Consider the following 14106-nt stretch of genomic DNA (forward strand, 5'->3'; position numbering starts at 1 on the left):
GGAACAGATATTGAGGATCACAACCCCAGGAAGCAAAGCAGAATGAACCCATCTGGTATGACAAGAAATTAAATGGAAAGGGAGAGAACCCAACAAAAAGAAAAAGTCATGGCAATGACAAGTCAATATGTTTCAGTTATAACCATCAACGTTAATGGTCTCAATTCACCAATCAAAAGAAATAGACTGGCAGAATGGGTCAAGAAGCAAAATCCAACAATATGCTGCATAGAAGAAACACACTTCATTCAAAAGGAAACTCATAGACTGAAAGTTAAAGGGTGGAAAACAATACTGCATGCGACAGGAACCCGAAAAAAAGCAGGAGTAGCTATCCTCTTGGCAGATCAAGTAGATTTCAAACCAACACTGATTAAGAGAGATGAAGAAGGACACTACATCCTTGTAAAGGGAAGAATCCAAGAGGAAGAGATGACAATCATAAATATCTATGCACCAAACACTAGTGCACCCAACTATATAAAACAAATACTAACGGACATGAAAAGCCATATATGCTCTAATACAATTGTAGTGGGGGACCTTAACACCCCACTGTCACAAATAGATAGATCAACTAGACTAAAAATAGGTAATGAAATACTAGAACTCAATCAAACTCTTGAACAAATGAACTTAACAGATGTTTACAGAGGCTTCCACCCCACAAAATCAGAATACACATTCTTCTCAGCTGCACATGGGTCTTTCTCCAAAATAGACCACATACTCACACATAGAACATGTTTAAGTAAGTGCAAAGGAATTGAAGATATCCCCTGTATATTATCAGACCATAGTGCCATGAAATTGGAGATCCATAGCAAAAGAAACTCAAAAAATTTCATAAGCACGTGGAAATTGAACAACACACTTCTGAATAACCAATGGGTCACAGAGGAAATTAAAGAAGAAATCAGACAGTTCCTTCAATTAAATGACAACGACAATACAACATATCGGAATCTATGGGACACAATGAAAGCAGTCTTATGAGGGAAATTCATAGCAGTGAATATGCATATTAGGAAAACAGACTGAGCCCAATTAAACAACCTGATGCTGAACCTCAAGCTTCTAGAAAAAGAAGAGCAAGACAACCCCAAAGCTCATACAAGGGAAGAAATTATAAAGATCAGAGGAGAAATCAATGCAATGGAGACTAAGAGAATGATACAAAAAATCAATGAAGCCAAGAGTTGGTTCTTTGAAAGAATCAACAAAACTGATAAACCTTTAGCCAACCTTGTCAGAAAAAGGAAAGAAAAGGCCCAAATCCATGCAAGTAGGAATGAAAAGGGTGAAACTACAACAGATCCAGCAGAAATCCAGAGGGTCATCAATACCTACTTCCAGAACCTATACGCCAATAAGATGGACAACACAGAAGAAATGGACAGATTCCTAGATACATACGAATTACCAAAGTTGAATGAAGAAGACCTAAAAATTCTGAACAACTCAATATCAACCAATGAAATTGAAAATGTAGTTAAAAACTTATCACCTAAGAAAAGCCTGGGCCCTGATGGCTTCACTGCTGAATTCTACAAGACATTTAGAGAGAAACTGCTGCCACTACTGTTTAAACTCTTCAATGAAATTGAAAGGGAAGCAATACTCCCAAATTCATTCCTGGAAGCAAGCATCACCTTGATCCCCAAAGCAGAGAAAGACCCAACTGAAAAAGAGAACTATAGGCCAATCTCACTAATGAACATAGATGCAAAAATCCTTAATAAGATACTGGCAAACAGAATGCAGAAGATCATCAAGAAGATCATACACCCTGATCAAGTGGGATTCATCCCAGGGATGCAGGGATGGTTCAATATACAGAAATCAATTAATGTAATACACTTTATCAATAGAGCCAAGGACAAAAACCATATGATTATCTCCATAGATGCAGAAAAAGCATTTGACAAAATCCAACATGCATTTATGATAAAAACCCTACAAAAAATTGGAATAGATGGTCTCTACCTCAAACTGATAGAAGTCATCTATGAAAAACCAACAGCCAATATCATACTAAATGGTCAAAAACTGAAATCCTTCACACTCAAATCAGGAATGAGACAAGGATGTCCACTATCACCACTCTTGTTCAATATAGTTCTGGAAACATTAGCCACGGCAATTAGACAAGAGAAAGAAATAAAAGGAATAAAGATAGGAAATGAAGAAGTCAAATTGTCATTATTTGCAGATGACATGATACTCTATATAGAAGACCCCAAGAACTCCACCAAAAGTCTTCTAGACTTAAGAACCAAATTCAGTCAAGTAGCTGGTTACAAGGTCAACACACAAAAATCAATAGCTTTCCTCTACACCAATGACAGACTCACTGAGAGAGAAATAGGGCAAATAATTCCTTTCACAATAGCATCCAAAAAACTGAAATACCTAGGAATCATCCTAACAAAAGAAATCAAAGACCTCTTCTCTGAAAACTACGGCACTCTGAAAAGAGAGATTGAAGATGATATCAGAAAATGGACAGACATCCCCTGTTCCTGGGTAGGAAGGATTAATATAGTGAAAATGGCCGTACTTCCAAAACTGTTATATAGATTTAATGCAATTCCAATTGAGATCCCAGCAGCATACTTCATAGACCTTGAGAGAACAATCCAAAAATTCATTTGGAATAAGAAGAGACCCAGAATAGCAAAAGCAATTCTAGGTAACAGAGACATGGCAGGGAGTATCACAATCCCCAACCTGCAACTCTACTACAAAGCTACTGTGATAAAAACAGCATGGTACTGGCAAAGAAACAGGCTTGAGGACCAGTGGAACAGATTAGAAGATGCAGAAACAACGCCAGACACACTCAGCCATCTCATCTTCGACAAAGGAGCCAAACACCCTCGGAGGAAAGATAGCCTCTTTAATAAATGGTGCTGGAAAAATTGGGTTTCAACTTGCCAAAGATTAAAACTAGACCTGTATCTCTCACCATGCACTAAACTAAAATAAAAATGGATTAAAGATCTAAATATTAAAATAGAAACTCTGAACCAGTTGGAACAGAGGTTAGGTAGAACCCTTGAAGACATCGGTGTAGGAAAAGATTTTATGAACAAAACCTCAGTTGCCCGTGAACTAGCACAAACAATCAACAAATGGGATCTCTTCTTATTAAAAAGCTTCTGCACAGCAAGAGAAACCACCAGCAGTGTGAAGAGACAATCCACAATGTGGGAAAAAATGTTCACCTGCTCTTCTTTAGACAAAGGTCTACTATCTCGAATCTATAAAGAACTTAAAAAGATCAGATCTCCCAAATTTAAAGACCCAATCCAAAAATGGGCATCTGAAATGAACAGACATTTCTCAGACAAAGAAGTAGAAATAGCAAATAAATACATGAAAAAATGCTCAACATCACTGGTCATTCGAGAGATGCAAATGAAAACAACCCTGAGATTCCACTTCACTCCAGAAAGAATGGCTGCTATCATGAAATCAACCAATAAGAAATGCTGGCAGGGCTGTGGGGAAAGAGGAACCCTGCTCCACTGCTGGTGGGAGTGTAGACCGGTGAAAGCACTGTGGAAATCACTATGGAGATACCTTAAAGAACTAGGACTGGAAATCCCATTTGACCCTGCTATTCCACTGCTGGGGATCTTCCCCAAAGAATTAAAAGAATCATACCACAGTGATATATGTGCACCCATGTTCATAGCAGCGCAGTTTGTAATAGCTAAAACTTGGAAACAGCCCAAATGCCCATCAACTGGAGACTGGATAAAGAAAATGTGGTTTTTTAAATAAAATGGAGTACTACTCAGCCATAAAAAATGAGAAATTAGAGACATATATAGCTAAGTGGATGCACATTGAGGCAATACTCTTAAGTGAAATAAATAGGACACACATGTGTAAATACCAAATAGTTTCTCTGGTGTGAGAAACTGAAAGTGTAAATAAGGACTAAATGTATAATAGGTAATGTGAAATAGGAAGAAAAGGGGCAAAGGGGAAGGAAGTGGGAGGGCTAAGGGAAAGGATAGAAGGGAATGGGATTAATATGAGAAAATGGAAAAATAGGAACAAAATAGGGAGGACTGGAGGGGTTGAAGGGAGGGCTGGGCAAAGGTGAAAAACAAGAACCAAGAGAGACTATGTAAAGGTGCAAATTTCCAATGATGAATGTCATTTCGTTGTATACCTAAAATGTACCAATGATTAGAATGAATAATCGATAATGTAAAATAGGAAGAAAAGGTCCAAAGAGGTAGGGGTAGTGGGAGGGGCAGGGGAAAGGAAAGAAGGGAAAGGAAAAAGGATGAGAAATGGAAAAAATGGAAATAAAGTCTTTGTAAATAGGGAAGGGTGGAGGGTGTGAAGGGGGGGCTAGGAATGGGGAAAAAATAAGAACCAAGATGCATCATGTAAAGGTACAATTCCCAATGAGAGATGTAATTGTATTGTATACCTACAATGTACCAATAAAAGAATTTAATACAAAAAAAAAAACTTAATTTCTAAGGGAGCAGTACTAGGCCCAGTGGACAGTGCATTTAGCACTGTGATATCTAATGGCTATTCAGAAGCAAATATTTAGAACAGGAGCACATATGGCATATACCATATATTGTACAAATATTATATAGATACATTCTCTGTTTTGGAAGACAGGTACAAAAAGGAAAATTTGACTTATCAGCTGGTATCAGGTGTGATTCCTATGGTCAAATTCTCTTCTACATTTTATTTTGTTGTTGTTGTCTAATTACCGCTAAAAAGCCTTAAACTTTCCTAATGATAACTTTAAGGCCTAAAGTTTATAATAAAAATTGAGTCATTAAGTTTAGTGGAGGTTATGATAGATTTTAAGGTATGTTATAAAAATTTATTCAGTGAACATATGATTTACTATAATGCATTGTTTATACTATGCTTTTCTGTGAGTAAAGATCAATATATTTCTAGGCTGGAGGCAAGGTAATATTTCTGTCTCTTTTTTATTTGGTAAACATCTAAGCCTTTTCCTGAGAACATACATGGACTGGGTTACCAAGACCCAGGCTGGCCCGAATTGTTCAGAGAAACGGATTCTCATTGACTGACCACCGTGCTCTTGGATTATTTGAAATGCAGTTCATAGGGAAAACACAAAAACAAAAGAGAAAACAAAAGACACATAAACAGATTGTGACTGAGAAGGTTCTGAGAGAAAGAAATAAAATTAAAAGCATTAGCGAGGATACTGATCAGGAAGGAGAAACATTTCTCACTAAATAATACCAAATATTGGCAGGAGCAGTTCTTATCCTCAGTAAAGATTACCTGTCATGTTTCATTCTTATTTTATTGCTGTTTGTTTTGCTGTGTTTCATTATCACATACTTTCCCTCTGTTATGAGCAGGAAAAAAGAGTTTACAATTACACTCTCACTTAACATCTGGAGACTTAGGACATCACACTGGAAATATATCACTAAAATATTAAACAAGACAAACAGAACTGGACATCTATCCTGTGTCAGTGCACCCGACTTCATTGATGTTTCCAATTCTGCGGTTGAACCTCGAGGATGGAAGGACTTCAAATCTTTGAATTCGTTTTCTTCATAGATGGGATCAACAGGTCAAAACCCTCCACAGAGAAACCAAACTGCCCTGGTGGAATTCATCTTACTTGGCTTCTCTGATGTTCCCAGTCTGCAAGGATTCCTTTTTGGGCTGTTTCTGGTCATGTATGTGATGGCTCTGGTAGGAAATAGCCTCATTCTCATCGTAACCAAGACAGACCCTTCACTGCAGATGCCCATGTATCTTTTCCTGGGGAATTTTTCATTTTTGGAAATATGTTATGTGTCGGTCACTATCCCCAGACTATTAGAAGATCTCCACAGACAAAATAGAAGTATTTCCTTTCTGGCCTGTGCTACGCAGATGTATGTCTTTCTAGTCCTAGGGGTCACCGAGTGCTTCATTCTAACAGCTATGGCTTGTGACAGGTATGTTGCCATTTGCAACCTGTTACTCTACCCTGTCATCATGAACAACAAGCTGAGCAGCCAACTGGCAGGTGGCTGCTGGATAAGTGGAGTTCCAGTTCACATCGGGTTCACCTACTCGATCTTCTCTCTCCCTTTCTGTGGCCATAACCAGCTGAACCACTTTTTCTGTGATGTACCTCCAGTCCTCACCCTTGTCTGTGGAGACACTTTTTTGATTGAGATGCTGATTTATGTCATTGCTCTTTTGGTTGTCACTGTTCCTTTCATCTTTGACAAACCACCCTCATTGGAAGAAAGATAGCCTGTTCAATAAATGGTGTTGGAAAAACTGGATTTCAATCAGGCAAAGATTAAAACTAGATCCATATCTATCACCATGCACTAAACTAAGATCAAAGTGGATTAAAGAGCTAAATATTATCACAGAAACACTGAACTTGCTGGAAGATAAGTTAGGTAGAACTCTTGAAGACATTGGCATGGGAAAAGACTTTATGAACAAAACCTCAATAGCATGAGAACTGGCAGAAACAATCAACAACTGGGATCTCATCATATTAAAGAGCTTCTGCACTGCAAGAGAAACTACCAACAGAGCTAAGAGACAACCTACAATATGGGAAAAAATGTTTAGCAGTTTTACCTGAGACAAAAGTCTACTATCTAGAATGTATAAAGAATTGAAAAAATCAGACCCCCCAAATTCAAAGACCCAATTCAAAAATGGGCATCTGAAATGAACAGATATTTCTCAGACAAAGAAGTAAAAACAGCAAATAAATATATGAAAAAATGTTCAACATCACTGGTCATTCGAGAGATGCAGATGAAAACAACACTGAGATTCCACCTCGCCCCACAAAGAATGGCTGCTATCAAGAAATCAACCAATAACAAATGCTGGCAGGGGTATGGGGAGAAAGGAACCCTTCTCCATTGTTGGTGGGAGTGCAGACTGGTGCAACCACTGTGGAAATCCATATGGAGATACCTCAAAGAACTAGGACTAGAGGTCCCATTGGACCCAGGTATTCCCCTACTGGTTATCTTCCCCAAAGTATTCCCCACAGTGATATATGTGCACCTATGTTTATAGCAGCACAGTTTGTAATAGCTAAAGTTTGGAAACAGCCCAAGTGCCCATCAACTGGAGACTGTATAAAGAAGATGTGGTTTTGTATTAAATGGAGTACTACTCAGCCATAAATAATGAGAAACTAGAGACATTTATGGCTAAATGGATGCATGTTGAGGCCATACTCTTAAGTGAAATAAATAGGACACGTGTAAATACTGAATAGTTTCTCTAGTGTGAGAAATTGAAAGTGTAAATAAGGATGAAAATGATTAAAATGAATAATTGTTAATTTGAAATAGGAAAAGGTCCAAAGAGGTAGGGATGGCAGATGAGAAGGGGAAAGGGAAGAAGGGAAAGGAAAAATCATGAGAAAGAAAAAGAATGTAAACAAAGTCTATGTAAATAGGGAAGGGTGGAGGGGGTGAGGGGCGCACAGGTAATGGGGAAAAAATAAGAACCAAGATACATCATGTACAGGTACAAGCACCCAATGATAAATGTAAATGTATTGTATACCTAAAATGTACCAATTAATATATAAATATATAAAATAAAAAAGAGGTTTCTGTGCTCTGACTGTTTTTGGGAAAAAAAGTAGTGCCTGACACTATATTCCATGGAGAGATTGCAGGGCAATCTAGGCAGAAAAGGAATGTGAATACTTTCACAGCAGCTCCAATGGCCAATTTGTGTCTTAAATTTGTAAAGTAATAACAGTCATTAAGGCACGGTGATAGGAAAAGTCCTGCTAAAGAATGCTCATACCCAGTGACTGACACATGCGTAATACGGGAGGGGAAGTAGAACCTTATTCCACCAATGACAAACGAAGGGAAAAACTGTGTACTATTGGAATACTATGATGTGAGAGGTTGGAACTCAAGTGGAAATGAAAGTAAAATACCTCCTCAAAAAATCTTAAGACATTTGAAGCTTAAAGGATAAGCACTATTTGGAAAGAGAAAGAAGCTTAACAGGGAAGTTGTGATAATTGTTGAAATTAAGAATGGGGAGAGAAAAGGCTGGGAAAGAATTTATCATTTGGCTGCAGCACAAAGCTCATATGCACTGTTTTTCTGGTATCACAAGTTTGGATAAAAATGCATAACTGAAGTTATTGACATGAATAGAACATAAATCTAACAAAAGGTCATTTTCAAAGATTTTATTCATCAAATTGATTTTATTTTTATTCAGATGAGTTTGGGGTTTTTTTCAGTGGGGCAGACACTGACTCTTCAGATGAGTTTAATAGTGCTGTATCACATTAAATCTCCCAGAATTACAGAAATGTGAGGTTTCATAACAAAATTAAAAAATTGTGAAGATCGAAGCTCCTGTCCTCATCCAGTTTCCAAAGAGGAAGACAAGGCAGACAAGAAGTGTAAATTTACAGAGAGAAAACAGATTGAAAATCACCAAAGCCAAACTCACCACAATGACAGAATTTGTTCCCTTGGGCTTTCCTAAGAGTCCCAACTTGCACCGCTTGATCTTCGGAATATTCTTTTTTTTTTTTCACTTTATTAAATTCTTTTATTGGTACATTTTAGGTACACAACACAATTACATTTCTCATTGGGAATTGTACCTTTACATAATTCATCTTGGTTCTTGTTTTTTCCCCATTCCTAGCCCTCCCTTCACCCCCTCCACCCTTCCCTATTTACAAAGACTTTATTTCCATTTTTTCCATTTCTCTTCAATATTCTCACGCATCTCTTTGATTATCCCCTGAGGAACGGAGTTATCGTCCTAATAACAAGACGAGCCCACGCTTCGCACCCCTATGTATTTTCATCAGTGAGTTTTACTTCCTAGAAATCTGCTGTGTCTGTCACTGTTCCTGGAATGCTTCTGGGTCTTCGGACCCAGAAAGGAACTGATTCCTTTTTCTCCTGTGCCCCACAGACGAGCTCCTTCCTTGTGCTGGGGGCCGCGCAGTGCTGCCCCCTGGTGGCGACGGCCTAGCACCTCTTCGTGGCCTTTTGTAGCCCCCTGCAGTCTCCGCTGATCATGAACACTTTTCATAAAAAAGTTTTTAAAGACTTCCATAAAGGCAGCAAAACTAGCACTTACTGCACAGAGGAGAAATTACGAGGCTTTGCTATCTATATTATTGGATGTCTAATTTTTAAACAATGGCGATGTCAGAATAAAAGGTGCGTAATTATAACTAGAGATAATGTATTCCTTTCTATTTATGAACATTAATTTAATTAACCTGTCCTGTACTCATGGACATTTATCTTATATTTAATTTTTCATAGTCTAAAAGATCTGTCATAAGTAAAATTATACATCCAAATTTTATTATATGCAAATTGCAAATACTTTGTTGAAGTAAATAATAAGTAGCCTCAAAGTACAAGTGGAGTAGATCCTAAAATGGCAATTTTAGCCTTCTTACTCTAGGCATTTTATGTTATCTAATTATTTTCAAAAGAAAAAGCCTACAGGGGTAGGGGAAGTGAGAGGGTGGGGAAAGGAAAGAAGAGGAAGGAAAAATATGAGAAAAGGAAAAAATGGAAACAAAGTCTTTATAATAAGGGAGGGTGGAGGGAGGGCAGGGGAATGGGGAAAAAATAAGAACCAAGATGCATCATGGAAAGGTACAAGTTCCCAGTGATGAATGTAACTGTATTGGGTACCTACAATGTACCAATGAACTTCATGAAAAAACTGTCCTGTATTTTATACACTACCACATATGTTCCCGAGTTGCCCCTGGCAACCTCTCTGTAATTTGACCCAGATCCTAAAACTTCACCATGAAAAGTCTATTTCTGGCCTCTTATAGATATTGCTTCCATGAATCCCTAGAAATCAGTCCCAGTCGATCCCTCTACCAAGTGTGTGGAAACAGGTTTGTCTTTCAAACAATGCCAACTCTTCTCACGTGGTAGAATAATTGTTCATGAAAACAATGCTTGAAAATTTACAAAATTATTGCACTACCGCGTCCTCGGAGGTCTGTCAAGGCCACTTGTAAACCAAGGCAGGGTCCCAGCAGTGAGTGAGGGCAGAGCACAGAGACAGGAAGGGCTGGCACGCGGCAGCTCCTTTGTTTATCTGTCTCACCCCGGCACCCGAATTTGCCCGTGTGGGCGTGAACAGGAAGCAGTGTGGGGCCAGTGGCTCGCGTGGGCCTGGGAAGTAACAAGAAAGAGAAGTCATTGTCCCTTAGCACGGCACAGCCCGGCAGCCTCGGGGAGTACCCTATGCTGCTGCCCTCTGAGGGGTGTTTCACAGCAGGCGAAGGTCTGTGGTCTACTGAGAAGGAGCAGGCACTCTGTGGTGATCAAATTTCTTCTGTCGGTGACATTTAAAGAAAAGAAAAAACCGCGAACATTGTCCACATGTCATGAGGGTCAATATGGATAACTTGGTTGACAAATCCTATCGATGAGAGTGTACAAAAATAGGCTGCCCAAAAAATTTACCAGTCTGTGCCTAGCGACACATTAGGTAGTCTTGTGCTCCTGTGGGACCCGACTTGGACGAAACCATTGTGGATGTTGTGGTACTTACTTTGGTTTGCCTTGTTTGCTGTTCTAAATCCTTCTCCTTCTTCCTATAAACCTGGAAGGCAAACTAGATGAAATCCTGAGCCATTAATTTATTTTTAATTTTTGAAATCATGATTCTTTCTGACCATTTGATTGATCCTAATTGATTGATCTTGATTGATCTTGGTGTTTTGTTATTACTATTTTTTTGTATGATGCTTTCACTGCCAAAACACGAAATGTACTCCTTTGGGAAATATCATGATGCAAATGAAACCTAAGTAATTGCCCATAATTTCCCACCAGTGAAGCTCAGGAAAGTAATATTTTCTGTAACCCAAGAGCTTCATTAATTCCTCCATGCATATTTGGAGGAGGTGGGTTCTTTCTTGAGTATATTCTTTCCAATCTCGCTTTTTCTGTCTCTCAAGACACCTCCTTTTCTCACGCTGCACTTTTGAAGCCAGGATCAAACTTTAACTTCATAAACGCACCTACCTCTCTGGGCCATGTGCCCAACCCTCAGTCTACATTACTACCTGAGCATGTGTAGCCATATGTTATTGAAAAATTGTTCCTCTAAATTCATTCCCAAAGAGATTTCTGTTTTAACACGAATGGCTTTTCAGAATCATACAATGAAAAGACTTGAGGAGGACTTTAAGACATGAGAGAGAAACGGCTACGAAACACAAAAACACCTGGGTCTAAATGACTCTTTGATGTCACTGGCAACACTAAGCACATAACCACAGGCAACTGACTACTTAAAAATCTCTCCGTCAGAGACGGTAGCCTGGTTCTGAGTCACGGGCTACTGCAAAATGAGTTAATGCCTGATCCTAATACAAAGGAAACCAGATCACTTCGGTGGTCAAAACAAGAGGAGAAATGACTGTGGATGAGAACATCTCTGTCATATAAGCAAAGCATCGCGTTTTGGCTAACATCAGTGTATTTATTTAATGAAATACACCATGAGATTTTTGTGCTTTATTAATTTTACAAGCATTTAAAATGTGTGTAAGAAACTATTACATTTAAGTAATAATGAAACATTTCAATTGCCCACAATCTAATAGTAAATACTGTCGGCTTTTAGAAAACTATTAAAGTAGTTGCATATTTAAACAAAAGTAACAGTGAATGAAATTTAAGAAATGAAAACATTCTTGCTCTCAGAATCCAGACTGAAAGAAAAACAGGAGCAATATGTCAGAAATCACTTGTGTGTACCAACATGAACTGATGTCTAATATGATATGTTAGCTTTGTATTTAATATATATTTCAAATATAATATATGAAATTATTTAATTTGTATTATTTCACATCTGAATTATTTCACTATTTTTATGTGAGATTTCTTCATGCTGTTGTGTCTAGTAATAGTTCATTTCCGTCACTGTAGCAACATAATAAATGCACACATCGAATGTTATTTATCGAAGTACAAATCATACTACAGTGATAATTTTTGTACAAGCTTTGAGTATACACATGAACTCAGCTATTTTGTGTATAAAATAAGAAATGACATTTTGGGATCATAAGGTACCAATTTTACTTATACCTTAACATAATTCATACCTTCCCCAAAACAGTTAGTATGTATAAAAAGAGTACAAAATACCCAAATAGACATTCCTCAAAAGAAGACATGCAAATTTTTCTAAAGTACATGAAGAATTTTTTTTTTTTTTGGTATGGGAGATCGAACTCAGGTCCTTCCGCTTGCGAGGCAGGTGGTGGAATATAAAGAAATTTTCAACATGCTAATCATTAGGGAAATTATAATCAAAATCCCTCTCCTCTTTATTTCTTATAATTTGGACTTTCTTTCTCAGGACATTTTTCTGCTCCCTTCAGGATTTCTAATACACAGGTTGTCTTCTTAACTAGGCTCTTCTTCCATCCCTTCCCTGCTCCATTATACGTCTATCATTATTTAGGTGTAAAACTCAGTGTCCCCTGTTAAAAGAATTGTTTTCATCAGACAAGATTTATATATTTCCATGTTCTTAGTTACAGTGCCTTGGACTCATTTCATGTTATTTTATATTGTATTACCCATTATTATTCTGTTCAGCTATTTGATGTTTCTAACTTTCAATTCAATGTTGTACTCGTTGGAATAGCAATCATTCCACCATGAAGTGCAGTGACCCGGAAGAACAGATGGCCCATACTAAACACTCTGTAAATCTTAGAAGAATAAACTTGTTACACAAAATGCACATCAAACAAATGACACTTCTGCATACTGACATGAAGACTGCAAAGTTTCCCAAAGATAAAGATTACCACGTTTTTGGAAGACATAATGATGTACAAAGTATTCGGGGAACTACAAAAATTGTATGCAGGGAATAGTAAATTATTTATTCTATTGAATTAAGGTACCTGAACCAACAAAATATTATGAATATGTAAACAAATCACATTGTGGTCATATACATTGTGGGTATATAAATATGTATTTACTTGTATTACTTGGTGTACTGTATTTTTTTTACTAACAGAAAATTTTATTTCTCAATTTTCTCATGGCCTCCTTCACATCCTTGTTCCGTAGGCTGTAAATGAGAGGGTTCAGCATGGGAATCACCAGGGTGTAAAACAGTGAGGTCATTTTGTCCTGATCTAGGGAGTAGGAAGAACTAGGGCGAAAGTACATGAAGAGCATGGTTCCCTGGAAAATGGCAACCGCAGTGAGGTGGGAGGTGCAGGTGGAGAAAGCTTTGAATCTTCCCTGAGCAGAGCGGATCTTTAAGACTGACAAAATGATATAGCAGTAGGAGACCAGCACTCCCGAGATGGTTCCCAGTTCAACAAATCCAAAAACAGTGAACAACACCAGCTCATTGGTTTGTACATCAGAACAAGACAGAAGAAGAAGTGGAGGTAAATCACAGAAGAAATGGTTGATCACATTAGAACCACAGAAACATAAGCGGAATGCCAGTGATGTATGTATGAAACCATCTACGACTCCAAACAGATAGATACTGGCCACAAGTACAGAGCACAGCCTGCTGGACATGTCCACTGCATAGAGCAGGGGGCTGCTGATGGCCTTGTACCGATCAAAGGCCATCACCGCCAGCAGCAGGCACTCAACATCTATGAACATGCAGAAGATGAAGAACTGCAGGGCACAGCCAAAAAAGGAAATTGATTTGTTGTTGGCGAGAAGGTCCAACAGCATCTTGGGGCCAATTGCAGTAGAATAGGAGAGGTCAGAAAAAGACAGGTGGCTGAGAAAATAGTACATGGGTGTGTGAAGCTGGGAGTCCACTCTGATTAAAGTGATCATACCGAGATTCGCCAGGAGATTCATGAGATACACAGCTAAAAATATGCCAAATAGGGTTATTTTCATTTCAGGGTTATTGGTTATTCCTAAGAGAAAGAATTCAGTGAGTAAGGAGCAGTTTCCTTTGTCCATTCTTCTTTGTTCTAATTCTAAACTGTAAGAAGAATAAAAAGAGATAATTTAGGATTTTACTTCTCTAGACATCTAAAGTATATTAACC

At 38.1% G+C, this 14106-nt stretch overlaps 2 protein-coding genes across 2 annotated transcripts; one reads left to right on the plus strand and one right to left on the minus strand.

Moving 5' to 3' along the window:
- Window positions 1-5595: 5595 nt before the first annotated feature.
- On the plus strand, window positions 5596-11689 carry LOC147820685 (olfactory receptor 10AG1-like). The gene is made up of 2 exons (XM_087203789.1): window positions 5596-6254; window positions 11656-11689. Exons 1-2 carry the CDS (start codon window positions 5596-5598, stop codon window positions 11687-11689), a joined length of 693 nt encoding a protein of 230 aa, XP_087059915.1.
- Window positions 11690-13085: 1396 nt separating this feature from the next.
- Window positions 13086-14027, minus strand: LOC147820686 (olfactory receptor 5W2-like). The gene has a single exon (XM_087203698.1). The coding sequence runs from the start codon at window positions 14016-14018 to the stop codon at window positions 13086-13088; it is 933 nt and encodes a 310-aa protein (XP_087059824.1). The 5' UTR covers window positions 14019-14027.
- Window positions 14028-14106: the final 79 nt, after the last annotated feature.

Source organism: Heterocephalus glaber, unplaced genomic scaffold (assembly GCF_053883595.1).
Source record: "Heterocephalus glaber isolate CG9 unplaced genomic scaffold, H.glaber_assembly_v1.0 deba00001806, whole genome shotgun sequence".
Lineage (NCBI taxonomy): Eukaryota > Metazoa > Chordata > Mammalia > Rodentia > Bathyergidae > Heterocephalus > Heterocephalus glaber.

Bases quoted from the DNA above. Each gene is read 5' to 3' on its own strand.
- LOC147820685 (XM_087203789.1), top strand. From the start codon at position 5,596: ATGGGATCAACAGGTCAAAACCCTCCACAGAGAAACCAAACTGCCCTG. The intron at 6,255-11,655 runs TGACAAACCACC...AATCTAATAGTA, and splicing joins GTCACTGTTCCTTTCATCTT to AATACTGTCGGCTTTTAGAA.
- LOC147820686 (XM_087203698.1), bottom strand. From the start codon at position 14,018: ATGGACAAAGGAAACTGCTCCTTACTCACTGAATTCTTTCTCTTAGGA.